Source organism: Osmerus mordax, chromosome 10 (genome assembly GCF_038355195.1).
Source record: "Osmerus mordax isolate fOsmMor3 chromosome 10, fOsmMor3.pri, whole genome shotgun sequence".
Lineage (NCBI taxonomy): Eukaryota > Metazoa > Chordata > Actinopteri > Osmeriformes > Osmeridae > Osmerus > Osmerus mordax.
Genome location: NC_090059.1, coordinates 8,795,936 through 8,823,736, shown reverse-complemented (window position 1 = coordinate 8,823,736; position 27,801 = coordinate 8,795,936). Strand labels below are relative to the sequence as shown.

General features: G+C 45.9%; 2 protein-coding genes across 2 annotated transcripts; one reads left to right on the top strand and one right to left on the bottom strand.

Annotated features, from left to right (window-relative positions):
• The first annotated feature begins 4,788 nt into the window (after positions 1 to 4,788).
• On the top strand, positions 4,789 to 23,524 carry col1a1b (collagen, type I, alpha 1b). Its single transcript, XM_067245370.1, has 51 exons — positions 4,789 to 4,987; positions 6,356 to 6,553; positions 7,721 to 7,734; positions 8,046 to 8,081; positions 8,631 to 8,723; positions 9,289 to 9,354; positions 9,574 to 9,618; positions 9,795 to 9,848; positions 10,106 to 10,159; positions 10,264 to 10,317; positions 10,544 to 10,597; positions 10,713 to 10,766; positions 10,871 to 10,915; positions 11,076 to 11,129; positions 11,367 to 11,411; positions 11,677 to 11,730; positions 12,646 to 12,744; positions 12,863 to 12,907; positions 13,018 to 13,116; positions 13,218 to 13,271; positions 13,387 to 13,494; positions 13,632 to 13,685; positions 13,916 to 14,014; positions 14,172 to 14,225; positions 14,357 to 14,455; positions 14,714 to 14,767; positions 14,983 to 15,036; positions 15,203 to 15,256; positions 15,375 to 15,428; positions 15,760 to 15,804; positions 15,915 to 16,013; positions 16,230 to 16,337; positions 16,446 to 16,553; positions 16,821 to 16,874; positions 17,150 to 17,203; positions 17,405 to 17,512; positions 17,701 to 17,754; positions 17,857 to 17,910; positions 18,127 to 18,288; positions 18,510 to 18,617; positions 18,883 to 18,990; positions 19,092 to 19,145; positions 19,312 to 19,419; positions 19,687 to 19,740; positions 19,849 to 19,956; positions 20,214 to 20,267; positions 20,617 to 20,724; positions 20,864 to 21,143; positions 21,315 to 21,505; positions 21,690 to 21,932; positions 22,169 to 23,524. Exons 1-51 carry the CDS (start codon positions 4,906 to 4,908, stop codon positions 22,313 to 22,315), a joined length of 4,338 nt encoding a protein of 1,445 aa, XP_067101471.1. The 5' UTR covers positions 4,789 to 4,905; the 3' UTR covers positions 22,316 to 23,524.
• A 612-nt stretch (positions 23,525 to 24,136) lies between these two features.
• sgca (sarcoglycan, alpha) lies at positions 24,137 to 27,252 on the bottom strand. The gene is made up of 11 exons (XM_067244854.1): positions 27,213 to 27,252; positions 26,803 to 26,931; positions 26,515 to 26,663; positions 26,309 to 26,378; positions 25,950 to 26,148; positions 25,691 to 25,856; positions 25,363 to 25,571; positions 25,224 to 25,250; positions 24,846 to 25,025; positions 24,475 to 24,501; positions 24,137 to 24,382 (listed from the first exon to the last, which is right to left on the bottom strand). The coding sequence occupies exons 1-11, from the start codon at positions 27,247 to 27,249 to the stop codon at positions 24,376 to 24,378; spliced, it is 1,200 nt and encodes a 399-aa protein (XP_067100955.1). The 5' UTR covers positions 27,250 to 27,252; the 3' UTR covers positions 24,137 to 24,375.
• Between the last annotated feature and the right edge of the window lie 549 nt (positions 27,253 to 27,801).

Genomic DNA, 27,801 nt, shown 5'->3' with positions numbered 1-27,801 from the left:
GAGGTCTGGGGCTGGGCCTGCAGATGGTTGGTGTAAACACACTGCCGGTGTTGAAACATTACTTATCTGTCTGGCTTTGTGCGTGAGGGACAGACCAGACCAGGAGCAAGCAGTGTGTGCAGTAGCTTGTCTTCCTAGCTGCAAGAGTGCTCAGGTCAAAAATATTTTTTGAGTTACAGTGGCTTCGTAAAGTTGATCGATCAAGCCTTTATGAGAGAGCAGCTAGACGCAAACCGATCCTGAGTAAAAGGCATGTAACAGCCCGCTTGGAGTTTGCCAAATGGCATCTAAAGGACTCGGAGAGCATGGGGGAAAAGATGATCTAAACATCTTTGTGCAGAACTCCAAGCGATATGTCTGGCGAACACCTGGCCCTTCTCATCTGTTGGCTAATACCATCAGTATTGTGAAGCACAGTGCTGGCAGCATCATGTTATGGGGGTACATCTCAGGGGCAGGGACATCTCTGAGATGGTAACAAACAATAAACTAATATAGGCCGCAAACAATAGAAAGATCTGTTTTGATTGGATGGAAACCATGAATTGGACCCATGAGCGTTCTCCTAATGTATGTTTATGCTCAACAAGAATCTTTGATCAATGTCGAATGGTGCCGAATGCAATTGATCATAGCTGGCAAAATAGTGGGGTGCGATGGTAGTGTTCACTTCTTTGCTCCATTGCTGTTTAATATGCAGTCTCAAAGATTGTATGTCTGCTATTTATCAAACCATGTTTGTATAAAGTTTATCTCCTCAACGACTGGCATGGAGTTAAGAAGTTACGGGGTTTCTGGAATCACTCAGTTTGTGTAAGGTTTAATCTAAAATAAGTGATATCAGGAAAGTAGTACTCGCATTGGGTGTTCTACTTTTTACTCAAACGACAGAGTGGCAGCTAGGAACCCATGTAATCCTTGAGTTACTCATTAGAATAACATGTCTTGATAACAGACAAAATACAGTTACAATTTCCAACTACTCTTGTCCTGAACTGAACTGGCCCCTTCCTAACCTATCATTTGTCTAGGGCAGTTAAGATTGCAATAGGTGAGTATATATTTTTTGGAATAGCATATACAAGATACACAGTCTCCCACAAACGTAACACTCTTATCCGCTACAGTGATACCTGAATGTTGCCAATTATTTCTAGATTCATGGCCACATGATCCCTCTCTTGGAGAAGGGAGACATTAGTCGAATCTATCTTTCGTTTGGCCAAATTCTTTGTCTTATGTAGAGCAGTGGCCTTACATTGATAGATAGTATTAAAGAGCTCTTGGCAAAAGGCAAAGCTTTGAAACAAGCCTAGAATATGCTCAAACCCTTACAAGTAGAAACACGTGCACCTGGCCATATGCTGTCCATCGCTCAGAGGCTTGCTGGTGAATGCACAGGTTATGTTACCTCCAAAGCTGTCTGTGCTATAAGAATCCACTGTGTAATCAGTTGGCCTGTCTTGACACTCCCTAAGTTATATGACTGAATTTGACTAAATGAATAGTTTATTTTGATGCTCAGAATTATCTAGATGATTTTCCACAACCCCTCCATGACTTTTCTCCTATCAGAATAATTTTCCTTTCCTACTCACGTTTGAAATTGACAGATTCTCTTTGGGTTTTCCCTTTCCAAGACTGCTTTTCGTATACATAGGGTCCACCAAACAGACAGGTTGCTTCCGTTCATGGCTTCTGGGTTATTAGGTTTCATTGAGGAAAACAGTCCCACCGTGCTCATTAACAGGTAGAAAGAGATGCAGGGGCAGCTAATGAGCTTCTCTCTCTGTTAGGTGTCCCCTTCATTCTCTACCTTCGTAGGGCAATGGCAATGTTGCATTCTGACAAGGTTCTCCAGCAATTCTTTGCTAATTGTCCTCTTGTTCTCCTACTTATTAGAGTTTGATACAAATGATGCGTTAAACATCTTTAATGGTTTTTGCTGTACATATCTTTTTCATCAATATGTTAAATGGGATTTAAAAAAAAGTTACATTCAAACAAGGATACCAACAACATGGAGGCATGAACTTATTTGAGATACCTGTGAGAAAAGGGTTGTCCTTGGCTGCACAAACGGACATAAACGCAGCTGAAACTAATTTCTTCCTCCTTTCTCCAGAGTGCTTCCACCCAAACCACCAGACTGAACTCTCAGGGAATAGCCCCGTAAATACAGATTACAGTGACTGCAGCCCAACAAAAACACCAGAAAATGACCATTTCTATTTAAACTCCATCCGTCTAGCGTCTAACTAATTTCACTCATGGAAACGTAGTAGGAATGTTCCAGAACCATATGAAAGACAAGTGAACCATGATGCAAACTTAGTGATTTTAATTTCCCAGAATGCACCACCCCAATGAAAAACAGTGGGGGTACAACGATCCTCCATCTGATCGAACACCTTGAATGGTGCACATGGATGAAAATAGATGGTGCTAACAACTGGTGTGAATACAGCTTTGAAACAATAACGCTGTTCAACATAACACACAAACGCACTCTATTTTCCCTAATATTCCTCATATTAGTTCATGAGGAATACCAATCTCTTAAAACAATCATAACATTCATCACTCAGCCATATATATTATTACATGAGAATATGTGCTAAGGATTTCATAAATCAAGCAACACCACCACGCAGCACCCTTGGGGTATGAACAATGGACAACATGTATAGAACTCTGTAAAGAGAGGTTGACAGCTGCCTGTCTCTGACAAACAGGTGTCAAAACAGTCCTGTACTTTCATGAAAGCGTGAACAGATGCTTAAAAAATACCTGCTAAGTGTTGCAAAACAGTAACCACTATGTTTTACTGTACTGGGAGGAAAAAACACTTTCCTTTCTGGGGTGGGCCACATCATCAACTTGACAGAATCCCTTGCTGCCTGTACAGATGGAAGACCATTTCAAGACATTAAGGTGACAGTGCCCGTGATGCCCATGCCCGAGATGTAGCCAGTGATTAACATGTTGGTTAGTTGATTTGGTTTTTGCATAGAGTGCCTGTGATGCAACTCGTAATTTTTTGGACATATATATTTGTCATGAATGCAAACAGCTCATCAAACAATGACACAAGTGGCACTGACACCCAAAAGACACACAGACAGACAGAAAGAGATTCACGGAATTATAGATAGATCATATTGCCATTGGAGAGACAGATTGGTCACCTAAGGATACTGCAAAGTTAGTAATGTAAGGTAAGACTGAACGTTGTGGTGTTGCAATGGCCACTATGTTTTAGGACTTTCATCCTGCTAGAAGCAGGTTGGCCAGGCCCAATAGCAGTCCCAACCAATGACAAACATTTAATGTACTGATGACACTTTTACCTGCCAACAGAAAGAGCCCATTAAATGATAGGTTATAAAATAAGTTGTTTATTATCATATGTTTAGCCTGTCAGCAACCTAATCTCTTAAACATCCCTTAAACTAAACTGATAAAATCTCTTCTGTTACAACAACATTCACTCAATAGGAAGGTGCTTCCTTGCTTAATATTACAGAGTATAACGTAATGAAGATTATACATTAATTCTTTGCGCTTCTTTCGGTGAGTAAACCAAAGACACGTAGTGAGAAGACTGTATGAGAGTAGAAATGGAGGGGGTCAATCCGGGCCATGGTTCTCAAAGATGCAACGTGTCCACAGTGCAACGAGAGTGCTTTGTGATACTGCCAAATTTTCTTCTCTTTTCTTTCTTTCTTTCTCTCTCTCTCCCTTTCTCTTTCTTTCTCTGGTTATGTCCCTCCCTCCCTCTCTTTCTTTCTTTCTTTCTTTTTCCCTCTCTCTCTCTTTCTTTCTAACAAGCTATCCCTGATTTGCAGAGATGCTTCTACGTGTACATTGCAGATGATTATATTTGTGACAAAGTTACCGAAAAACAAAGAGTGGAACTCAATGAATGAATCATTTTGATCAAAATAACTTTAAAAATGAACATGAATTGAATTTGAATACCACTTTCGTTATACTGCAGGCCCAAATGATAGTGTATAAAAAACATGAAGGAAAACAACAGCCTCCATACTCATTGAATGAACATGCAACTTAACACAGGTGCTACGTAATTGTGCATTGCAATATGTAACTGGGTTGTGTTTTAGTAGTTTCTCAAACTGGAAACACAAAATATAGACACATTCTTTTCTGAAATACAATGACACACAAAACACGACAAGACAGCCAATTACATTTGAGCCCACCACACAATGCATCAGTTTTGAGTGACATCTCCAGGCCTAAATGTAAGCTCAGTTTAATTGTTGAGTTTCTAGAACATTTCAATACATTTCTATCAATGCTTGGTTCTATGTAAACAACATGTCCAACAAACTGAAAACATGAAACTGTCAACACACAACTCTGTTACTATTCCAAACCCAGATATGTGCAACTTATTCTGAAATGGAAAGAGTCATCCAACAAGCAAATACAAAGTGGTACACGTGGTAAATCTTTACAAGTTGCTCCAACTTCAATGATAAACCATTTAGCCTTTTTTTAGTCTTGATAAAAAACGTTGAATTGAGAAAATAATCACTTAAAATGCATGTCAAGTCATCCGAAAAAAGCTCAAAAAACTATCTATGTTTGCACATCAACATTTTAACAAAAAAGTTAACTTGTTTGACACTTTAAGGCGGCCCCTTCGAGACTGAAGGAGGGACTCAGAGACTTGTACATGTAGAAGTTGAGCACACAGGCCCTCCCCAAAACGTTGGCATATAAAAGCCAGACTAACTCATTTGTTTAGGCAGTAGGGAGTTTCTGCTAGGGTCTGGATTGGAGTAACAAAGACCGGGCCCTGACTTGTATGATTGGTGTCTGAGGAAAAAAAGGATTCCCCTTGCCTCAAAGAGTCTACATGTCTAATATTTAGACATGTTCAGCTTTGTGGATATTCGGTTAGCGCTGTTGCTCAGCGCAACAGTGCTTTTGGCAAGAGGTCAAGGCGAGGATGACAGTAAGTAAGACTTTCAAACATTGTTCTGAATTTATGGAACAGAGACACTCGCAAGAACTGGACATCGCTCAAGGATGCTTTGCACTTCGTGTATTGTGTTCTGGGGATTATCAGATGCTGCTCTGTGCGACACCTGACTCCAAATAGTAGGCACACTTGACAAAGCATTGCAATAGGAAACTATGATACTTTTTATATTAGAAATGTCTATAACTATTGTGGATTAATCTGCAAACATGATTGAGCGTCTAAATGGCTTCCTGATACATGTTGAGTCAGTGCATCCCCTGTTAACGCGCATTTGTATTCCCTCGGGCAAGGGAAATTGTGGCATCTGTAAACTTCGTTGCACGAGGAGATAACATGATGGCACAATTATTTGGAGTAGAGAATAAGGATACAAACCACAAGAAAGATAATATATTTTTTGAAATTGTATTGAGAATGTTTTAAAGTAAAGATAACAAACATGTATGGATCCTTATGAGTTTCAGACAAATCTGCCCTGAGTGCGGTCTACCATAAATCAGAATGACGTAGTCCGAGAATAAATTATAGCCAAATCTTGATCAGGCACAGTACGATCTATAATGATGGATAAGTACTTATTTTATTGTTCATCGGATTAGTATATTTTCACTACATTGGCTTTAACTATATCAGAACAGAATAATTTTTTTCTTACAAAACGGTTTTACTCGGACGTCGACGGGTGGAAGTCTAGACATCAATTAATCATAGTGCATACAGCATAAGGATCTGACAACTTTGACGAGTTTTGAGCGCCTCCATGTGGCCTTTTAGTGTAACAGCAGTGCCCTACCCAGCTCCACCCTATATATATTTTGTTTTGCAAAGCATCTTAAGCATACGTTATGTGTTCATGCAATACTAAACTTCAGGTTCGCAAATTTAAGCAATATTTAGCACTGTTAAATATACACACGTGTGTTTTTTTTCATGCTTCAGGCCAAGCCTCAAACATTTAGCCACGCTAGGCCTGGGCCTACATATCTCCATATTTTGTATTTATTTTGAACTCTAATATTTAACAACTCTTGCTGAACCCTCAAAAACATGCGTATAGGCCTATTTTATCTTATTATATTATCTAGGCTATAACTGACCACAGTTCTTAGGCTGTCGTTAAAGAACCAGTAGCCTATAGGCCTAGACTGAACAATAAACCTTTAAAAAAATCTATTGGCCTACTGGCATTCAGGCTTGACATGGCCTTTAGGTCTGTTTATTTTGTATAGCAGCATATTGGGCCAATTGCCTTTTGGAGCCAACAACCTAATCCTTATGTTTAAACGATAAAACATTTTTACAGTTTGTTTTCACTTACAACAATGTCCTTCTTCACAGGCGCATACGGCAGTTGCACGTTGGAGGGCCAGTTGTACAACGATAAGGATGTATGGAAACCTGAGCCATGTCAAATCTGCGTGTGCGACAGCGGAACTGTTATGTGCGACGAAGTGATTTGCGAGGATACAACTGACTGCGCCAATCCAGAAATTCCCGATGGGGAATGCTGCCCTATTTGCCCCGACGACTCAAACGGTAGCCTTGCTTGATGTCCTCCTAAATGTTTTTTGGTAGCATGCTGGTGCCCTCTAGTGGCACCAGTGAGGGTAAGAGTGTAATCAGACAGGAGGGGTCAACACCAGTAGAGAGGAGTTCTAATCCAGACCTACAGGTCAAGGACACACCGCTTGAGGAAAGAATCGCCTTGGATACACTTCTGCCATTCTTTTTTTATCCCTTGATTGGATTTAACCTTTATATTGATTAAGTGTGAATATTCATATTAACGAAAGACTGCAATACCCCATGAAACATTTACCTTAGGCCTGCCAACCGTAGGACATCCTTCAAAACTCTTACCAACCATGGGACTACCTACTATAAGACAATCAACCATAGGATTATCTAGCACTGGACTACCTTCCATTCCTAACCATAAATACCATTTGACTACACTAACTACCTCAGGCCTACCTGCCAGAGGACTCCTTAATACTGAAATAAATACCATAAGACTACCTACCCTAGCACTACCTCCCATAGCACTACCTACCATAGCACTACCTACCATAGCACTGCCTACCATAGTACTGCCTACCATAGCACTGCCTACCATAGCACTGCCTGCCATAGCTCTGCCTACCTACCATAAGACTTCCTACCTACCATAGCACTGCCAATCTACCATAAGAATTCCTACCTACCATAAGACTTCCTACCTACCATAGCACTGCCTACCTACCATAGCACTGCCTACCTACCATAGCACTGCCTACCTACCATAGCACTGCCTAGCATAAGTCTAATCACCATTGAACTGCCCATTATAGGCCTGCTTACCACAGGACAACTTACCTCACAACTGCCTACCATTTAACAATATATCGTATAACTGCATACAGGACTAGCTAGAATTCCCTATAAGGCTTTGCTACAGTAGTAAAATGTATCTCTAGGACTGGGTAACGGCAGGGCTCTCGACAGCAAGGTCTTGCAGGTTCAAATCCCCCCTGTACGGTTCACCTCTTTAGATAAAAACGTTGTGCTAAATGAACGTTACATTGTTATTTAGATTGTTAACATGTATAAAGATTTCCTGCTTAACCAGGGGTAAACTGCATTATCTTCCATTATGTATGTGTTTGAAGTGTGTTTTAAAGCTAAATTAATACTTATTTTTTTCTTTCTCAATTTATTTCATAGGCCCGGTGCCAGTGGTAAATATTTTTTTATATACCTATTTCCAATGTAAATAGGGATTCACAATGTAAACAACAACACTTGTTATTTAATATTTTCTGTTTGTTACAGAAAGTAATTTAGGTTGATACGTGTTCTATTTGATTACACATGAATGATAGCATTCGTATTACATACTGCTTGGGATGTTGTTTTGACCCATATTTTAAGCAGCCCTGCCTTCGTATCCCAGCTCAGGGCTGGAACCATGTCCTGATGATATTCTCCATGTCCTGATGATATTCTCCATGTCCTGATGATATTCTCTCTTCCTCTCCTTTTGTCTCAGGGACCCACGGGAGATGATGGCCCCAAGGGAGATGATGTAGGTACCACCTTGATGTGTGCCTGGTTGGAATCCTGTCATAGCAGCCCTAAAAGAGGACACAGCCCTATATGATGTCCCCTACTGTCCCAAACCCTTTCCTTAACCCCAGACTTACCTCTCATTACCTTACGGTCCTAACCCTAAGCCCAGCTTCATCTCACTCCATCCAATGGTCCCAGCCCAAATCCTAAGGCTTTGCTGTCAGGGATTCACCTCACAATTCAAAATAGTGTTTTAATTCATCCATAATTTGAGAGAAATGTATGAATCTGTCAATTTACGGTCAGTGTCAAGGGCACTGCCAATTTCGACCTAGTGACCTTAGGCTTTGACCTCATTCTCTTGAGCTTGATCATCTCAAATCCTTATTACTTCACAGCAGGCACGTGGTCTCTGCTGGTTTACACAGAGTTGTGTGCCTGCCTCTCCTATTAATCAATCAGTGCCATCCATAAACCTTACTGGTCTATGACAACATGGGATCATTGATGTGTGTAGCACTGCAGTAAGGCTGTAGTTGAATTCTGGTTCTGTGTGTGTGCCCAGGGTCTTCCCGGCCTGCCAGGAAACGATGGCATCCCCGGCCAGCCTGGACTCCCTGGCCCCCCCGGCCCCCCTGGACCCCCTGGCCTTGGCGGAGTATGTGGATTTGGTGATCATTTATTAGTCTACCAGTACTTCACCTTTTCTACCTTATAGGAGAGATGAGTACAACTTTGAACTGGTGAGAGAGTCCTAACGTGGCCCATTTAGCACTGGAGTTGGGAACAGTTCCCTTGTTCCTGATTGGTGGAATGGATCCCTGCCTCTTGATTGGTGGGCCAGTTCCTTGGCTCCTGATTGGTGGTCTGGTGTGGTGTACACAATGAGTAAGAGAGCGATTCCGCAGTTACAACTGAAAACTCATGAACTCAGGACAGGAGCCAAGCTAATTTTTTTCTGGACAGTCACTCAGGTTCTTCTGAAGCAGTAGAAGAATGGCTTAGCTTTAGTTAGTCCTGCCCACTGGGAATCTAAGATGCCTGACATGGCCTGACAGATTACAAACAGAAATTACTGAGAGATTTAAAGAATCAGAGCCATAACATTCAGTCAGGCTCTAATTTCAACGTGCAGAGAAAAAAGGTTTCAAACCATAAAGCCCTCAGTTTGTTGTTGTAGCCCTGATCCGAGGCTAACGTCATTCTCTCCTCCTCGCCTGCAGAACCACCTTCCTCAGATGAGCTATGGTTCTGATAAGTCAATCGGACCTCCTGTCCCTGGCCCAATGGTACGTCTTTCCTTCTCTCATTCTCTCCCACCCTGATCTCAATCATCGCTTAGCAACTGCAGACCAGCATGTTGTAGAGACCAAAACACAAAACCTTTTGCGTTGACACAACAGCTTCAAATGACAGCAAGACATGTTGTCACCATGTATGTACCGTAAATAGGACACCTACTGTTGTATCAAGAATGTTCTGTGACAACTTCCTGTGTTTTTCCCAAGGGTCCCATGGGTCCCCGTGGCCCCCCCGGCCCCTCAGGTTCCTCAGTAAGTACTTTTGATCAAACTCGTTTTTTTTTCAATCAAATTACTTCCGATGGTGCTCAATAAATTTTTTAAGAAAGTTTGATTATTTCTGGATAATCCACGAGTAGTGAATTGATATGTTTTGGAGGATTTGAGTGTCCTGACATTGTTGATAAGTGTTTTCTTTCTCCAATTAGGGCCCTCAGGGTTTCACTGGACCCCCAGGTGAACCTGGCGAGCCCGGAGCATCTGTAAGTATGCCACATTGTCACATCCTGTTTCCTGACACGATGACACACTGTCTAGTCCCTCCCCTCCCTTTCAAAGCAAAAAAAGAACAAAACTCAAGAACACACACGTGCACAGCACGCACGCATGCACACATTCAAACACGCAAGCACACACACACGCGCACACACACACAAGCAGGTGAACACACACATACAGACACAAACACAAACGTACGACATTTCCCTGTGACTCATCGTTCTGTCTTTGTCTTGCACAGGGTCCCATGGGCCCCCGTGGTTCCGGAGGGCCTCCAGGGAAGAACGGAGATGACGTATGTTGCTTTGAATACCAAAACCTACTACCTGTTCATGGAGTCCTGGGTCTCCTTTTTTCAGCTATTCAACCCTCCCTCCTCTCCTCCATCCTTCTCTGCAGGGTGAGCCCGGCAAGGCTGGTCGTCCTGGAGAGCGTGGAGCTGCAGGCCCCCAGGTGAGTGTTCCAGCCTTCAGGGGAACGGTTCACAGCGCCCCTCGGTGGACCCTGACTTTGACTCTTCCTCGCTGCCTCTGGTTCTTCTCGGCCCGTAGAGCAAAACAGCTCCAGCCGCTGTACGGCAATAGCGCCGTAGTTCACATCGTGAGATACAACCAATGTAAAAGTGAAGATGTACGTGGGCCAAGGGGTCGGTAACGGTAGCTTGTTTTTTGTCTCGCAGGGTGCTCGTGGATTCCCCGGAACTCCCGGACTCCCCGGCATCAAGGGACACAGAGTGAGTTTTAGAAATTCTCTCGAAAATGTTGTCTTCATTCAGTGTTATTTCCAGACACGACCTTATGTTGTGACACCAACCAAATCTGATTGTGTTTGTCGGATTTCCTCTCCAGGGTTTCAGCGGTCTGGATGGTGCTAAGGGAGATGCTGGCCCCGCCGGCCCCAAGGTAACATGAGACAGTGCTGACTGATAAGAATAAGGTTCTAATATCATATGTTTACCTCATGGGGAGGGATGAACTTTGAACCTCACTCTTCTGCTTGTTCTTAGGGAGAACCTGGTTCCTCCGGTGAGAACGGTACCCCCGGTGTCATGGTGAGTGCTTGCTATCGCAGTAACAGCAGTCCCCACTTACTCATCCGACTCCACATGTGCACAGTACAACTGAAAATAGATCTATTTTGGATGTCAACAGTCGAATGCGAACTTCTGTCGACGTCATTCCTTCTTTACTAACTGAAATTTTCTTGTCCAGGGCGCTCGTGGTCTTCCTGGTGAGAGAGGTCGCCCCGGACCCCCTGGCCCATCTGTGAGTGCACTATACATATAGTAGCACTCGTATTGTGTTTAGGTCCATATCTCTCATGCTTGCTGGATAGGAGACTCAAGATAAACTTCCCCTTGAGGGAAACAGTCAAGTGAACTTTCAAGCAAGTCCTTCCAAACACAAAGCCTTTGGATGAACGAATTGGCCGTTTGAGCTCATGTTTGATATTGCTGCTCTTAGGCCTGACAGCATTGTTTTTTCTTCCCCCGTCTCTGGTAGGGCGCTCGCGGTAACGATGGCAACGGAGGCGCCGCTGGTCCACCTGTAAGCATCCTTCTCCTTCGTCACACCAACTCAATTGCACTGCCGACCACCCTATGTGGTTGGGAATCAAAGTTGTGGGATTTGATTCACATAGTTGCACACATGACCATTTCCAGAGGTTCTAAGAAATGCACATCCATTGAGTGTAATTAGAAGTCATGATTCCTTTGCTTAGCTCAACGCCCAATAGGAGGACTGTATCATGACCGTACATGTCTGTTTGTGGGCCTGCTGAATGAGACGTTGTGTTTCTTTCCTCTGTCAGGGTCCCACTGGCCCTGCTGGTCCTCCTGGATTCCCTGGTGGTGCTGGAGCTAAGGTCAGGCTCCTCTCTGGTCTCCCTTCACTGTCCTCTGGCTCCATCAGCTTACCAGACATAACCAGTCACTAAGGCTGTAGGGAAACTTCTAACACGCATAAAAACACTGCCCTCCGATAGCGGTTCCACAATCTGACACTCAGGTCATGCTGACTAAACAAAAGCCCAAGAATGCTTTTGTCACAATGTAGCCACGTGCCAGACTTATTGGTCAAAGTTGATGAATCTACCCGAGACAAACAATCTCCTCATCCCTCCATCACTTCATCCCTCTACTCTTCTTCCCCCTCCTTCACCTGGACAACTCACGGCTCTGCCAGTAGCAGGTAGAGGCCGTGGCCACCAGGTGGCGCAGGCCCTAGCCTGTGCCAGCCCCTCCTGGGTCCAGCCGTAGGGCTGTCAGTGATGGCGGTTGAAGGGGACGCTGTTAGGTCAGACTGTGGAACCAGTAAAAGCCACCATGTTCATGTAGGCACGTCCAGTGTCAGGTTTAGCCTGGATATCTCTGCACTACCTGGCAAAGGATTCAAGAAGTTTATGCTGTAAGATATTTAATTAACATTATTCAGCGTTGAGTTTATTTATCATATCTACATAAACCATTTATTAAAAAAGGTTTTAAGTGAAAGGGTTTGTGAAAATAGAGCTTTTACATCTATTACAGGACTGTAGCTATGTTGGTCTACTGTACTCCCAAAAACATGAGTCTACTCCCCACTGGGAAGAGGGTGTTCTTAGTTTGCAAACGCACCAAAAGCTGAAATGTATTATTTCCTTTTGGCATGGCATGTACATCCACAACATGTTAAATCCCACCCTTGCTGACACACACACACACATACACACATACACACATGACACAGGATGAGATGTGTGTGTGTGATATTTAGTGCTTTCCCCCATCCCCACCCATAGGGAGAGACTGGCGCCCAGGGAGGTCGTGGCTCAGAAGGCCCCCAGGGATCCCGTGGAGAGCCTGGTAACCCCGGACCCGGTGGTTCTGCTGGCCCTGCTGTGAGTCACTTTGGCCAGGATCACAGCTGCCTCAACCATGTTGCTTCGTGACCTTTGAACGCATGGCTAGTGTACGGGTTAACTCTTTTTTTGATTGATTTTTCATCTCATCCAACAGGGAAGCCCTGGATCCGATGGTTCTGCTGGTGCTAAAGGCTCTCCTGTAAGTACTTTTTTGTTTGACACCTGTCAATCATCGACAGATCAGATCGGTGGACGTGAGTAACACCTTATGCGGCCATCCCCTCATGTGTTCTTTGTGTTCCGACACAGGGTGCTGTCGGTATTGCTGGAGCCCCAGGTTTCCCTGGTGGCCGTGGGCCAGCTGGAGCTGTTGGTGGAGCTGGTGCCCCAGGTCCTAAGGGGAACAACGTGAGTAGCGCTGCCAGACACCACACCTTAAAGCTTCTCCCTCTCTGATGAGGTGGTGGTGAGCGTGGCCTCATCGCGTCCCTCTCGTCTGTTCCCCACAGGGTGAGACAGGAGCTCCTGGATCCAAGGGAGAGCCCGGTGCCAAGGGAGAGAATGTAAGTTTTGTGATGACTATGCAACAATGATCCCGCAGCGATATCCAGACCATGGCTAAACGTAATCCAGGCTGTGAAACTAACGGATGTCCACTGTTCGTGTCCTATCATCCAGGGCCCCGCTGGAGTACAGGGAGCCGCTGGTCCCTCTGGAGAGGAGGGAAAGAGAGGAGCCCGTGGTGAGCCCGGTGGTGCTGGTGCCCGTGGACCCCCTGGAGAGCGTGTAAGTCCCCCTTCCCTCCCCATCCCCCCGTCCTTTCTGACCCCTCTTGGTCGAATTCCCAGGGGACTCGGTCCATACCACTGGCTGGGGCTCTCCCGATCGCCTTGGTAACGCTCCGCGCCTGCCTTCTTTTTCAGGGTGCCCCCGGCAACCGCGGTTTCCCTGGTGCTGATGGAGGTGCTGGTGGTACCGTAAGTCAACATTCACTCAATCTTCATCCATCCAGGTAGCGTTAGGGGCATACATGGAAGCTCATTAGATTGGAGGGCGATCCGAGATCACAGCGAAGCCATCAAATCATCACAACATGTACTGTACATCCACACCAAACTCTTTCGCGTGCAGGCATTGACCTTCGTTCCGTTGGAAAGCCACGGCAGCCATTTTGGAGACTCATCCACTCTCTCCTTTCCTGTGATAGGGCGGTGCTGGTGAGCGTGGTGCCCCTGGACCAATGGGAGCTCAGGGAGCCACCGGTGAGGGTGGACGCCCTGGCGAGCCTGGGATGCCTGGTTCCAAGGTGAGACTGATGTTTGAAGACAAACGTGTTTGGGGATTGCAGTTCTCATTCGATTTCTAATTCACTCTTGGTCGGATGCAAGTCATGTAGACGTGTCGGAGATGAACAACACCTGCATGTTTCTGACCTTTCATGTGTTCTTTTCGCCCAACATTAGGGTATGACTGGTAGCCCAGGAAGCCCTGGACCCGATGGCAAAGCTGGCCCTGCTGTGAGTTCTGTTGTTTATAAACTCAGAATAAACATTTCATGGATACATTGCGTCCCAGCTTAAACGAGGACCGTGTTTCACTGCTTGAGGAGAGCAATTTTTCTCATGCCTTCATTCTTGTTCGGGTGTAGGGTGCCCCAGGACAAGATGGCCGCGCCGGACCCGCCGGCCCTGCTGGATCTAGAGGTCAGCCTGGAGTCATGGGATTCCCCGGACCCAAGGGAACTGCTGTGAGTAATTCCAACCAACCCAACGCTCACCCCCACCTCAAACAATAGGAGGAATATATCCTCTCATACACAATTTCAGCTCTAACACAGCTAAACAAAATCCAGTGGTGTACAACCCCCGTGAACACAATATTGTGACTCTCATTGAAGACCGCTTCATGGTGAAGTTGATGTGGTGGTCAAGCTTGTTTGGCCTACAGTCTCAAACTACCCTGGATGTTTGGTTGTAATGCCTGCTCCGGTCTATCTTCTCCCCAGGGTGAGGGTGGCAAGCCTGGAGAGAGAGGTGCCGCTGGACCTACTGGTGCTCTTGTAAGTCATTGGATTATAAAGTTACATCGTGCTAATTAGTGTTGACATTCATGGTGTTGACATAAAGCTTTTAAAGAGGTTTCAAGCAAACTGAAGCGTTTGTGCTCGTAACCTGTAGTGTACTGTGCAGGACAGCTATGCATGTTCTTGTACAGCCATAGAGTGTGTGTGTACTTGGCTGGATGGATCTTGACTGTATCTGTTTACATTTCTAGGGTGCCCCAGGCAAAGATGGAGATGTTGGTGCCCCTGGTGCTCCAGGCCCTGCTGTAAGTGCTCATACCAAACCAACACACTGACAAAAAGCTCCTCTCTTTAAACCTGTGTAGTTATTGCAATATAGTAGTTGTACACTCTGCTAGTAAGAAAAGTATTCATGGTTGGATTAAAATATTCCCGTGACTGAATATCAATGCCTTGTGATCCTGTTGCTAGGGTGGTGCTGGAGAGAGAGGAGAGCAAGGACCAGTTGGTTCCAATGGCTTCCAGGTATCAACTAAGCCCTGACATCACCTACAATCCCCAGTCCATCCTCGTCATCATGTCAACTCTCAAATCCACGACTTGATTCGAAATCCTGATCCCACTTTTCTCTTCTTCCTTCCAGGGTCTGCCTGGACCCCAAGGTGCTACTGGAGAGACTGGAAAGCCTGGTGAGCAGGTAAGGATTCAGCCAACTACGCTCCTTTACCTCCCTGATCTCACCACACACAGCAGGCCACACCCCAGGTGTCGTCCATGCTTACATAGATCCTGAGATTATAACTCATTTCATCAAATCGTGATTTATACTATGAACCCATTTATCTTGGGATGAGACATAATGACTTTCGTCGTCATAGGCACAAAAAGGTTTGAGTGGCTGTTTGCTCAAAGCTTCCTCGAACCCACTTCAAAGCGTCTGCCCAAAGCCTCATTAAGGCTTCTAATTCAGGCGGGCCGTCTAACGGTCACTCAGTGATTCAGTACGTCTGCTCTCCTCTCATTGACAGGGTGTGCCCGGTGAGGTTGGTGGCTCCGGAGCATCTGGACCCAGAGTAAGTACACCGCTGATCTCTGTAGAGATGTCCCTAATGACCTCTGAAGTAGCAGCGGTCAGATTCCAGTGGTCAGTGCTGACCTTGGTACTGTCCTCTCTAACCCCCAGGGTGACAGAGGTTTCCCCGGCGAGCGTGGCGCCAACGGGCCTGGTGGCCCAACCGGACCCCGTGGTTCCCCTGGCTCCGCTGGCAACGATGGTGCTAAGGTACAAGACAACCCGCCCCAACACACACACACACACATCCAAGCTCTTATGCATGTTCTTTCAGGTCTCTGTCAACCTACAGATGCTAGTTTGGACTTGTCATATCTGATCATTTCCAGATTTGACAATGTTTGCGTGTGATTCGCTTGTTTTTCTAACGACGTACACATGTTGACATGCGAGCGAAGGGGATCATTCTGTCCTGTGCTTTTCCAGGGAGAGCCTGGTGCTGGAGGTGCCCCCGGTGGTGTCGGACCCCCAGGTCTCCAGGGCATGCCCGGTGAGCGTGGTGCCGGCGGTCTGCCTGGTCTTAGAGGCGACAGGGTGAGTAGCGGGAAGAAGCCAGATGGAGGTAGTGCGGTCATCGATAGTTCTTGAGCTGTATGGCCTCCACTTTTGTACACAGACTGATGGGTCCCTCTCTCTTGCCAGGGTGATGGTGGTGTCAAAGGTGCCGATGGTGCCGCTGGCAAGGATGGCATGCGTGGAATGAGCGGACCTATTGGACCTCCTGGACCCTCCGGTGCTCCTGGTGAGAAGGTGAGATTAGAAACGCCGGCTGAAAAGACCTCGTTCGTCACCAAAACGACACCGCTCTTCATGTTCCACAACAACAATGTAGAAACGCCGAACTACTTTGCGAGACGATCCTCTGCTTATTCGTGTGTCCATGAACATGATCGGAAACGTGTTTGCTAATGGCTGCTCTCTCCTCTTCCACTTCCTCCTCCACTTCCTCCTCCACTTCCTCCTCCACTTCCTCCTCCACTTCCTCCTCCACTTCCTCCTCCTCTCTTCTCTGTGTAGGGAGAGGGTGGCCCTGTTGGCCCAGCCGGATCAACTGGCTCCCGTGGTTCCCCTGTAAGTACCCTTACACACACTGCATAGTACATAGTACAGACACTACACATATAGTACATAATTGTACGCACGCGACACTCATATCAAATAGTACAGACACACATAGTTCAGGTCACCATAACATCCTTATAGTCCCGCACCTTGTTAGATTCCTATTCTCGACCCCTCTGAGTGTGAATGTTATGAATGTTAACATCCCAGTCGGTCTTCGCAAGAGACCCGTGCTGTTTGCCATGCCCACCATCTGAGCGGCGGTTTCTTCCTGTGTTCTGCAGGGTGAGCGCGGAGAGAGCGGTCCTCCAGGACCCGCCGGCTTCGCTGGACCCCCTGTGAGTATGACCCCCCCGCTCGTCTCACCTCACCTCACACACCTCCAGATCCCAGCCAGGCACACCTCAGTTTGGAACACGACTCACGACACAACTCGCCCTCATCCTTTTTTTGGGAGGATATCGTTCTGATGGAACTTTGACAGTATGATACAAGTGTTTGGTATAGTCCTGAGCAGCCTGTTCTCTGGTACTCACTAGGGTATGGATGGCCAGCCCGGTGCCAAGGGAGAGAGCGGCGACTCTGGACCCAAGGGTGATGCTGGAGCCCCTGGACCCTCTGGGCCCGCTGGTGCTTCTGGACCCCAGGTACGTCTCAACCCTGCACCCTCCCTCCACCCTGCACCCTCCCTCCACCCAGCAGCCCATACCCTCACAGGGATATAGCATAGTTCCCAATGGAACCACAAGAGGTATTTCTGACTTGAGGGTTGCTAAAAAAGGAATGGACCCCAAACAAACAATTGTGCGTTCCACTCACTGGTGTGTTTCCTCAGGGCCCCGCTGGAGCGACCGGACCTAAGGGTGCTCGTGGTGGTGCCGGTCCCCCTGTAAGTAACTTCTCCTTCAGGTCCAGACCTCCATAAAGTACACTAAACAGGACTCGGTTTATAGTTGTGAACCAACACATTTATTTTTTTGTCTGTCTCCAGGGTGCTACTGGTTTCCCCGGACCCGCTGGTAGAGTTGGACCCCCCGGCCCTGCTGTACGTTCACAGAGAACCTCACACACACACTGTGATTCACACAATACTTCATTAAAACCTTGTATATGTCTATTCAAAACAACACAGTAGATTTAAAACCTATTATTGCATCCATAACATGGGAAATATGTTTACAACGTTGGTAAATGAGCTAGTCATTTACGTGAGAACCGAACCTGTTGTCGCCTTTTTTCCATCCTCACTTGAATTTTCCAGGGAGGTGCCGGTGCCCCTGGTGCCAATGGCCCCGCTGGAAAGGAGGGCCAGAAGGGTAATCGCGGTGAGACTGGTGTTGCTGGTCGCCCTGGAGAGGTTGGCGCCGCCGGCCCCCCTGGATCATCTGGAGAGAAGGGATCCGTTGGTTCTGATGGCGCCCCTGTAAGTAAAACAGTGAAATATGCATAAACGCAATGATTATTATTTTCATATTTTATTCATTTTCATCATTTACTATTATGTTAGAGTTAAAGTCACCCATTTGACACATCCATTCAGTCATTTATGTTTGGAAAAGTTATAGAAAAAATCTGAATCAGCTTCATTGGTGTCTGTGGTGTTCCTGAGCAGTGGCTAACCTCAGCCTGTGTGTCTTCCTTCAGGGTCCAGCTGGTATCTCTGGACCTAGCGGTATCGCTGGACAGCGTGGTATTGTTGGTCTGCCAGGACAGCGTGGAGAGCGTGGCTTCAGTGGTCTTCCCGGACCTGGAGTGAGTTCCCCCTAAGCCCCAGAATGAGAACTTTGTCTCTGTCATCGAGAGCGAGTGTATTTTCAGTTCTCCTTCAAGATATAAAAATGACAAAAAAAGGGACAGATCGACCGTCACCTCCGTTTTATCCTTATATTTTCAAAAGAGATTCCTCTTGTTTACCCTCATATTTAGCCCCATCAGCAACTTCAATGTACGTTCTACAGGTTACAGGTATACGTCGCAGGTCTGACCAAACCCTAATCCCAATCCTAATCCTACACAGGGTGAGCCTGGCAAACAGGGACCTTCTGGACCTCTGGGTGAGCGAGGCCCTCCAGGCCCCATGGGACCCCCTGGACTCTCTGGACCATCTGGCGAAGCTGGACGTGAGGTAAAAGACCTTGGCTACTTTAACCTAGGAATAGCATGTCCAGACCTATGGGCCCTCTGTTCTGTGATTCCGAGCTAACCAGCCTCTGGTTCCATCCACAGGGATCAACAGGTCACGATGGTGCCGCCGGTCGGGATGGCCCTGCTGGACCCAAGGTACGCCCCCAGCATCCCCCTAAATATAGCCACCTGAACTTGACTATTGCTGCTGGATCAAAGTTATTTTGGATTGAAAAGACATTTTCAACAGTTGTATACTTGCCCAGTTATTATCTACTGTGTTGAACTTAGCGCCATGGCTGTGTGTGTGTATTCATGGTAGGGAGACCGTGGAGAGTCCGGTAATGCTGGTATCCCCGGGGCCCCTGGTGCTCCTGGAGCCCCCGGAGGCGTCGGACCCTCTGGCAAGACTGGTGATCGTGGAGAAGGCGTAAGGACCTTCTGATTTTATCTTCATCCGTTTCACGTCCATGTCTTCTATCTGTGTCAGTTAGACCGTGGAAATAAGTACAAATAGAAAGTGTTATTGACCAGGACTGTACTATTTGCAATTGTAGAACAGGCAGTAAACACATTTATTTTTCCTCTCTCTCCCTCTTTCTCTTTCTCTTTCTCTCTCTCTCTGTCTTTGTCTCTCTCTCTCTCTCTCTCTCTCTCTCTCTCTCTCTCTCTCTCTCTCTCTCTCTCTCTCTCTCAGGGTCCTGCTGGTCCTGCTGGACCTGCTGGCCCCGCTGGTGTTCGTGGTGCTAATGTACGTTCCAAGTTTCTTCAGCCACAAACTGAAAATACAAACACAAAAACAATTGTACTGGACATTTCTCATGTCGCGCTGACCTCCCATTGACCTCCCCAACCGCAGGGCCCAGCTGGTGCTCGTGGTGACAAGGGAGAGGCTGGCGAGGCTGGCGAGAGAGGCCACAAGGGACACAGAGGATTCACCGGCATGCAGGGTCTGCCCGGAACTGCTGTGAGTACGACAACAGGCACATGCTATAAGCACAGCGTCCAACAGCAGGATTGGCAAACCGGCAAACAGCGCAACCACCAACACACAATATGACGCAACCCGTTCATCACTCATAAGCATGAACATTCCCCTCGAAAACACTGTTGCCGTCTTGAGCGTTGATGACTTGCTTCTGTGTTCTACTGTTGATCATCCTGATGCTATTTTGAGAGCTGTCAAGTGATTCGTCTATTTTCTCCCCCTGTATCTTTGTGTAGGGTTCCGCTGGAGAACAAGGACCTGCTGGTGCCAATGGACCTGCAGGACCCAGAGTATGTCTCAGTGCTGCTGCAGTCTCACTCATACAGTAGACTCACACAGAACAAGAATACAAATTTGAGGACTCTTTACTCTTCTACCAATACATCACACTGTATATATCTGGGCTGATGAATTGTGTAATCATCAAGCCATGGTTATATTCCAGTTTATAGTTTTGTGGTGTGACACAAGCACTCCATTTAAGCAGCTACAGTGTATATGTTGCAGCATACACGCACTCCACTTGTCCAGCCATGACATTTGGGAGAATTCAGGATTGTTGTTTCTTGAGCATGTCTGAGCAAGGCGATGTCGTTGTGGAGAAGCTGTTTCTGAAGATGGGCTCCTTGTGTTCCATAGGGACCATCTGGCAGCTCTGGCTCCCCTGGTAAAGATGGCATGAACGGTCTGCCCGGACCTCTCGGACCCCCTGGACCCCGCGGTCGCAATGGAGAGATGGGACCTGCTGTAAGTCGTGACTGTGCACTCTGATCCACACACACACACAAACACACACATGTACTTCAAACGTTCACTCAAGTGTAGTTGAACTCAGCATGGAGTTGGTCAAACAAACTTTTGTTCTTGAATTTTTTGCTCAACCCAGGGTACTCCTGGTGCTGCCGGACCCCCCGGCCCCCCTGGACCCCCCGGAAGCGGATTCGACATGTTCGTCAGCCAGCCTCTGCAGGAGAAGGCCCCAGATCCCTACCGTAGCTACCGCTCAGACGACCCCAACATGATGCGTGACCGCGACATGGAGGTGGACACCACCCTGAAGACCCTGAGCCAGAAGATCGAGAACCTCCGCAGCCCCGAGGGAACCCAGAAGAACCCCGCCCGCATGTGCCGTGACATCAGGATGTGCCACCCCGAGTGGAAGAGCGGTGAGCTGACGCCAGTAGCCAGCGGAGCCTGAGAGCCAACCCTACCTCCTAGCAAAACAGAGCCACCGCCCGAGTACAGGCCCCCTTGTTAGCTAGCGATTGTGGGACGTCTTCTTGAGATCTGGTGCTCCATGGCTCTGATCATGATCTTGTGTGTCCCTCCCCACACAGGACAGTACTGGGTCGACCCCAACCAGGGATCTCCTCTTGATGCCGTCAAGGTCCACTGCAACATGGAGACTGGTGAGACCTGCGTCTCCCCAGCCCAGTCCAGCATCCCCATGAAGAACTGGTACACCAGCAAGAACATCAGGGAGAAGAAGCACGTGTGGTTCAGCGAGTCTATGACTGGTGGATTCCAGGTGAGGAACTACGGCTGAACCAAATAACACAGCCAGACAATGCAGAACAACGTTGTCCTCAGACTGTAGCAAACTTCAAATCGTTAGCTTGTCTTTATCGACAGCCCTAAAACCCCATACTCCTCTCTCTCTCCCCTCTCCCTCCATCGACTCTATTTTGGTCTCTCTCTCTCCCTCCACGCAGTTCCAGTATGGCACAGATGGCGCCGACGCCGATGATGTCAACATCCAGATGGCCTTCATGCGTCTTATGTCCAACGAGGCCTCCCAGAACGTCACCTACCACTGCAAGAACAGCATCGCTTACATGGACCAGGCCAGCGGCAACCTGAAGAAGGCCGTGCTGCTGCAGGGCTCCAACGACATCGAGATCAGAGCCGAGGGCAACAGCCGCTTCACCTACAGCGTCACCGAGGACGGCTGCACGGTGAGAGCACCTCTCTCTCACACACCTGTTCCAGTCTCACCTACAACTCTCTCCCAAGTCTTTACACACCTTCGCATAACCTCTTGGAAATTTGATACATTTACGTCCCTTTGTAGCCTTGATTCTAGTCATTTCCGTTGATTTGAGATGAGGAAATAAGTCTATTTCTTGTTTGTTCTTTTTTTGCTGCTTGTGAGTATTTGTTTTTGACCTCCTTTCCTGTTCTCCCTCCACAGTCACACACTGGCACATGGGGCAAGACAGTCATCGATTACAAAACATCTAAAACATCTCGCCTGCCAATCATTGACATCGCTCCTATGGACGTTGGTGCACCTGATCAGGAATTTGGCGTTGAAGTTGGCCCCGTTTGCTTCTTGTAAAAAGAAAGAAAAAATCTGGACATGAATTTTTGTTTTCTAGCAGTCTTCTCTAAATCTTTTTTCTATGCATTGAAAACTCATTCGGCTGCCACTGGTCCACATGCTTAATGCTACTCTTCTGAAGACAGAAACAGTTTTGGGACTGCTCCTTCAACCGAAGCCTACAACATGGACACTTAAAAGAATCTTTTGTTTCCACTGGCAACAAGAAAATAATATATACTTACAAAGTGTAAAATCCCCCCTGGAGTTTGAGAAAGAAAAAAACACAATGAAACACAGGTGACTTTGCTGTTTTACCACTGCGGAAGGACATTGAAAGCAACAAATGTCATGTACCATTTTCTGGTGATAAATAAATCGTAAAAAACGACGGTAAAGTGTGTTCTTGTTCTAAATTCGTGAAAGATGCTCACCTTCATTTTGATACCTAAATGGCTACCTCAAATAATTACCCCAAAATGTTGCCAAAACACAAGGGTATATTTTACACTACAAGCCTCTCAATGAAAAGAAATCAACTGTCAAAGGTGCTATTGTCAACTCAACATGGTCCAGTTTTTTGGAGTGTTTTTATAGAGGTTTTCCCTGTCGGTTTATTGCCACTAATGCCGGCAGGATCTTTGGTGCTAGTTGATTTATTGTCTTGTTGTCAATGCAGTGCAATGGTTTTCTTCCTTAAGTGTAGAGTTCCTATGAAAGATGAATACTGTAGATATAATGCATGCAAATCATGTCTGATGTAGATTAAGCAAGTGGATTTGTTTCTGGTACGGTTTCATTTCACTGTTGACTCATGTCTGTTTATTCCTGTGGATAACTTCTCTTCACTAAACAGCACCCACCTCCCACTTATGGTTTTAGTTTTTGTTGTTGAAATGCTTTTAAGAGAAGGGTTTCTAGAAAAAGAAAAGAGTAAAAAACAGAAATTGACACACTTTCATGGTTTAAACAAGAGAATCTGTACTTATTTTGTACATGTATAATAAATCAAGATGTTTTTAATTATTTTGGATGCTGAAATAAAGCATGTGAAGTGGTCTACTCAATGTTTGAAACGGTCACTTCCCTTGACCTCCCACAGGATGGCCTAATCATCCAAAGGTACTGGATGCCAGACTTTTTTGCATGGCCCAAATTATTAAACCGGTTTTTATATATGTCTGTCAATCTGACAGCTGATACAATAAAGGCCCATAATAAAGCAAATTGACTCCTTTTTGAGCCGACAAGACGATCATGGGCCTCTGTATTCATACTTACTCTACAGTAGAGTCTCTTCTTTCACTTTTTACGTCTACGTGTACCAAAACATATTTGACATGCACAAGTTTACAATATGAAAAAACTAGTATTTTCCCCAAATCTTTTTCATCGACACGTTTGATATTGAGTTTCCATTGTTGTTACAAAGGAGACACTGACGACCCCTGGTGGATGAACTAGAACACTGCGAGACCCGCATCCTCCAGTAACCACTTCACCTCAGGCTGTCGTCCAGTATTAGAGATTACGTGGCACAGGCATGCGGAGAGAAAGCCAACAATACTGTGGCAGCTTTTTATCGTGTAACCTGCACACCATGCCCATCCACAATGCAAGGTACAGCATAATTGTCCTTACAAATTTGTTGTCAAGTTCTCAGCGCTTTGTACAGAGGATTACAGTTGTGCACAAAGCCAACCTGGTTATTTCAGCTAGTTTATATTGGGCAAATTGAAATTATCGGAGTATGTGCAAATAAAGCCTTTTAGGATAGAAGGCTGACTGTCTTGGATTGTTGCTATGGACAAGAAGTATTTCTGTAAAATTGCAAAATAATCTAATTGAAAAACAACAACTATTTATTGGAGTGCTGTGTGCATTCAAAGCAATAGACAGAGACAACATATTCACAAGAAGAGGTTACAAATGATAAATATTCTGTAATAAATTATTCCAAATATAATCACTCTGAAATATTTACCCTCACAGGGATTATGTGAAAAGACCACAGCAAACTCAGCAAACTAAAGTCCCATTGTATTATTGTGACTTCATTTCCTTATTGTGCCATCGTGTCATTTCCTGTGAAATGGAATTTTTTAAAATCATTTTATATCCATTGATTCTACCTTCAAATAAATGTAAATGAAGCAGTGATATTGCCACAATTTTACCTGGACAGTGAGTCAATGTTGGGTTCACTGTGAAAAAAATGAAGAATGGAATGTTATAGTTGAATAAGCACTTTGTTCGTATTTCTATACATTGCAACATTTACTCCCCGTTAATTTCCTATTATGCAGTCATATCATTATACCCATTTATTCAAAGGTTATGATAATATTATATTCCACATCGTTTTTACGTTACAATTAATGATTCCTTACAACCTGCTCCACTAGATGGCAACATAACCAAATATCTAAACGTGTCCATAGGCCACAGAGGAGGACTGCCTATTTTCATGACAGCAACAAAAATGTTCTTGTTCAGTGTTTCAGCATGCATTGTGTCTGAGAGCTCTGCCATGGTGTACAGTACTCACTGCTGGGCCATGATGAGAGGAATACTGGGGCTGTCGGACTGGAGAGGAGGGGGGCGTTCCCCAGTGCGGAAGTTGAACATGGGCAGGGTGGACAGGGGAGGGGGGACGCCGCGCGCCCCAGCCATACTCCTCAGCTCGCTGCTGTTGCCGTGGATGGTGTGGTGGTGGTAGAGCTGTATCCTGCAGCAGGCGACAGGGGGAGGGAGTTTGTTAGCAGCTCTGTGTGGTCCGAATTACAATACAGAGACTGTGCAACAACCTCACTGAAGCCGTTACATTGAAGACGTATGCTACTGTGCACAGTAAACATATGCTTGGAAGATAAACATGTAAAGCCATTTTGTGGAAGAGGTTTACAGTTTGGGTTTTGTTACTCACTCTGGTGTCCTTGCGTCCCGTTTCTCCCTGAAAATAATCAAGACCCAGTTGTCAAGACACAGTTTTCAGTTCATTTGAGTTCCTATTGGCTCACTATCTGTCATTAAAGGTGCATCACGCAAATCTCCACGGAACGTACACGCCCTCACGCCTGCAGCACATGATGTAGGCCAGGAGAAGACACAGCAGTATGGCCAAGACCAGAGGCACCAACACCGTCACTATGTAGTCCAGGAAGTAGTCCCTGGTAGGGGGAGAGTCCAGGGGGTCATACTGGCCCCCAGCCTCCAGAACCCCTGAGCCCATGGAGGGGGCCGGAGGTGCAGCCACGGGCCTGGACAAATCAATCTGGACACAGGGAGGGAGGGGGGGGGGGGGGGCAGGGATGGGGGAGGAGGATAGGGGTTAGGATATGGTCGAAGTGGTTTGACAATGTGGCCATTCAGGAGTGAAAATGCTGGCCTCACCAGGGTTGACTTGCACCAGGTGATACAGTTGCTGGGGATGGTACAGATGGCACAGTCTCCTGTCTCTCTCCGGCCTCCTTCCTCACACTGCCTCTGGTGGTCCGGGCTCTGGAGCTTCAGCAGGCACTTGGAGTAGTACTGGTCTGACCCCATCTTCACGTACACACTGGGACAAGGACGACACGATTTACACAATATACCGTCAATATATAGGTTTTCTTTTTCTTTTGTTTCATGTTGTTTGTGTGTGGCACCGCACCCCTCATAGTGTCCGGCCAGGGGCAGAGGGACTCTGCCACCACGGTCCAGAGCAGAGGTGATGTTGACAAACTCCAGCCTGTCGGTCTCCCACATCCTCATGACATCCTGCTTGATCGCAGCCTGAACTGTAGAGGGCAGCACCTTCTCAATCTCCCTCAGTTTGATGAAGAATTCAGCTTGAAAAGGCATCTTGTTCGCTGAAGGGCCATAAGAGATATGGATAAACTATGAATTATAAACAACTACAAACGGTGGCACTCTTATGAAAAACAGAAATATGTATTTATGAAGCCCATTTTATCCACTGTCATTTCATAGAAATGATTTATACCACAAGAAAACACCAAAAAAACGTACCCCGAGGGCCGATGTTTATGATCAGCCTTTCTCTGAACGTGTCATAGCTGCGTTTGTTGATGACTGTAATCTGTGAGAAGAAAGGAGAGGAACGGCACCTCAGTTTCCATTACAACAGCCTCACAAGCTTGGCATTTACATGACAATGTGTCAGATCAGCTCGTCTTCACTTAAGCCACAACAAACCAAAACTAGAAGGAGCCTACCTCGATGATGCTCTTGCCTGCGCTCATAGGTGTACCGTACAAGAAGCCATTGTCATAGGGGTGCCTCTGGGTAAAACGCAGCCACTCAGGCAGGTCAGGGAAGGACTGTTTGTTGCACTTAAACACCATAGGATCATTGTAGACTCTGCCTGCTTTACCAAACACAGAAGGAGGATGGAAAGGCATCAGAGTAGAAACCAGTTGGGAAACAACATCAAGGTAACATTGAAATGTGATTATGTTGTAACAAAAATAAGTGAGTGTACAGTTTTGAGTTCAAAGTCTTGCCATAGTGTTTCAGGAAAGGTTCAAATTCATTCTGGAAAGTCTCTCTCTGCAGCTCGAACACAAATAGCTGTCCCACGGGGGCAGAAACCTTTATGTCTGCCTTGGCCACCAAGAAGCTGGCCAAACATACTGCGGAAGAGGAACACAAACTTTCTAACACTTTCATTATCTTGGGTTACCTCACGAACAAGAACACATCTGTTTACCTCAAAAACATTGCTTCAAACATAATGCGTCATGAAGTAAAAGTTATGGCTGCAAAATTGGTGTAATACAACATTCTAAACTGTTGGTGCAAAAGCTTGGTATAAAGCACATTCTGTTTGTAAGATTTAATATTTACTATAGTAATATTTATAAAAACGTATCATATTTAAACTGTCAAATTATGTGGTAGAAAGAGGACTTGCCTGTCAAGCAGAACCCCCAGTTCCTTTTGTCTGCCATCTTGTTATGAGCTCTGATTGACAGGACCAAGTGGTGAAGAGGGCTGGTTTATGGGTAGGGGTACTTCAGAGCTATTTTTGCCCCCCCTTGCTTCCTAAATGAGTCACTGTGTGCATGTGTTATACTGTGCTTGTGTGTTTCTCTGTGTTTGAGTGGGGCAGGAGGTGTCTGGGTGCTTGCATGTCTATAAATCATTTATATATTTATATTTATATATATAGCATGTCTATATAGCTACTACTTAGTTACCAAGGCTTTGATGACATTATTTTATGAGTTCAAATTTGTGTGTGAGTGACAATACTTGAAGTTTAATGATGTTTAATGTTTTTTTTTTACACATTTAGTATTATCCCTTTAAATGGCAAATCAAATGTTTATTGGCAGTAATTTGGCTCAATACTGGCAGGATGTGCAAAACAAATTCAGATTTTTACGAAGTAGCCTAGTTGGAATAGGATTATGGATTTGGGAAATGCTAAATTTAAGCCAGTCCTGTGATCTAGCCAAGTCAAAATGTGGGAAGGAAAACATCTGCTTTGCCATTCTTAC

What these genes read in the sequence shown, in the direction of transcription:
- col1a1b (XM_067245370.1), top strand. Translation starts at nt 4,906, where the DNA reads ATGTTCAGCTTTGTGGATATTCGGTTAGCGCTGTTGCTCAGCGCAACA. An exon ending in CCGGACCCAAGGGAACTGCT is followed by an intron (nt 14,456 to 14,713) that starts GTGAGTAATTCC and finishes TCTTCTCCCCAG; the next exon opens with GGTGAGGGTGGCAAGCCTGG. An exon ending in CTGGTGTTCGTGGTGCTAAT is followed by an intron (nt 19,741 to 19,848) that starts GTACGTTCCAAG and finishes CCCCAACCGCAG; the next exon opens with GGCCCAGCTGGTGCTCGTGG.
- sgca (XM_067244854.1), bottom strand. Translation starts at nt 27,249, where the DNA reads ATGGCAGACAAAAGGAACTGGGGGTTCTGCTTGACAG. An exon ending in CATAAACATCGGCCCTCGGG is followed by an intron (nt 26,149 to 26,308) that starts GTACGTTTTTTT and finishes ATGGCCCTTCAG; the next exon opens with CGAACAAGATGCCTTTTCAA. An exon ending in CGGGACGCAAGGACACCAGA is followed by an intron (nt 25,026 to 25,223) that starts GTGAGTAACAAA and finishes CGCCTGCTGCAG; the next exon opens with GATACAGCTCTACCACCACC.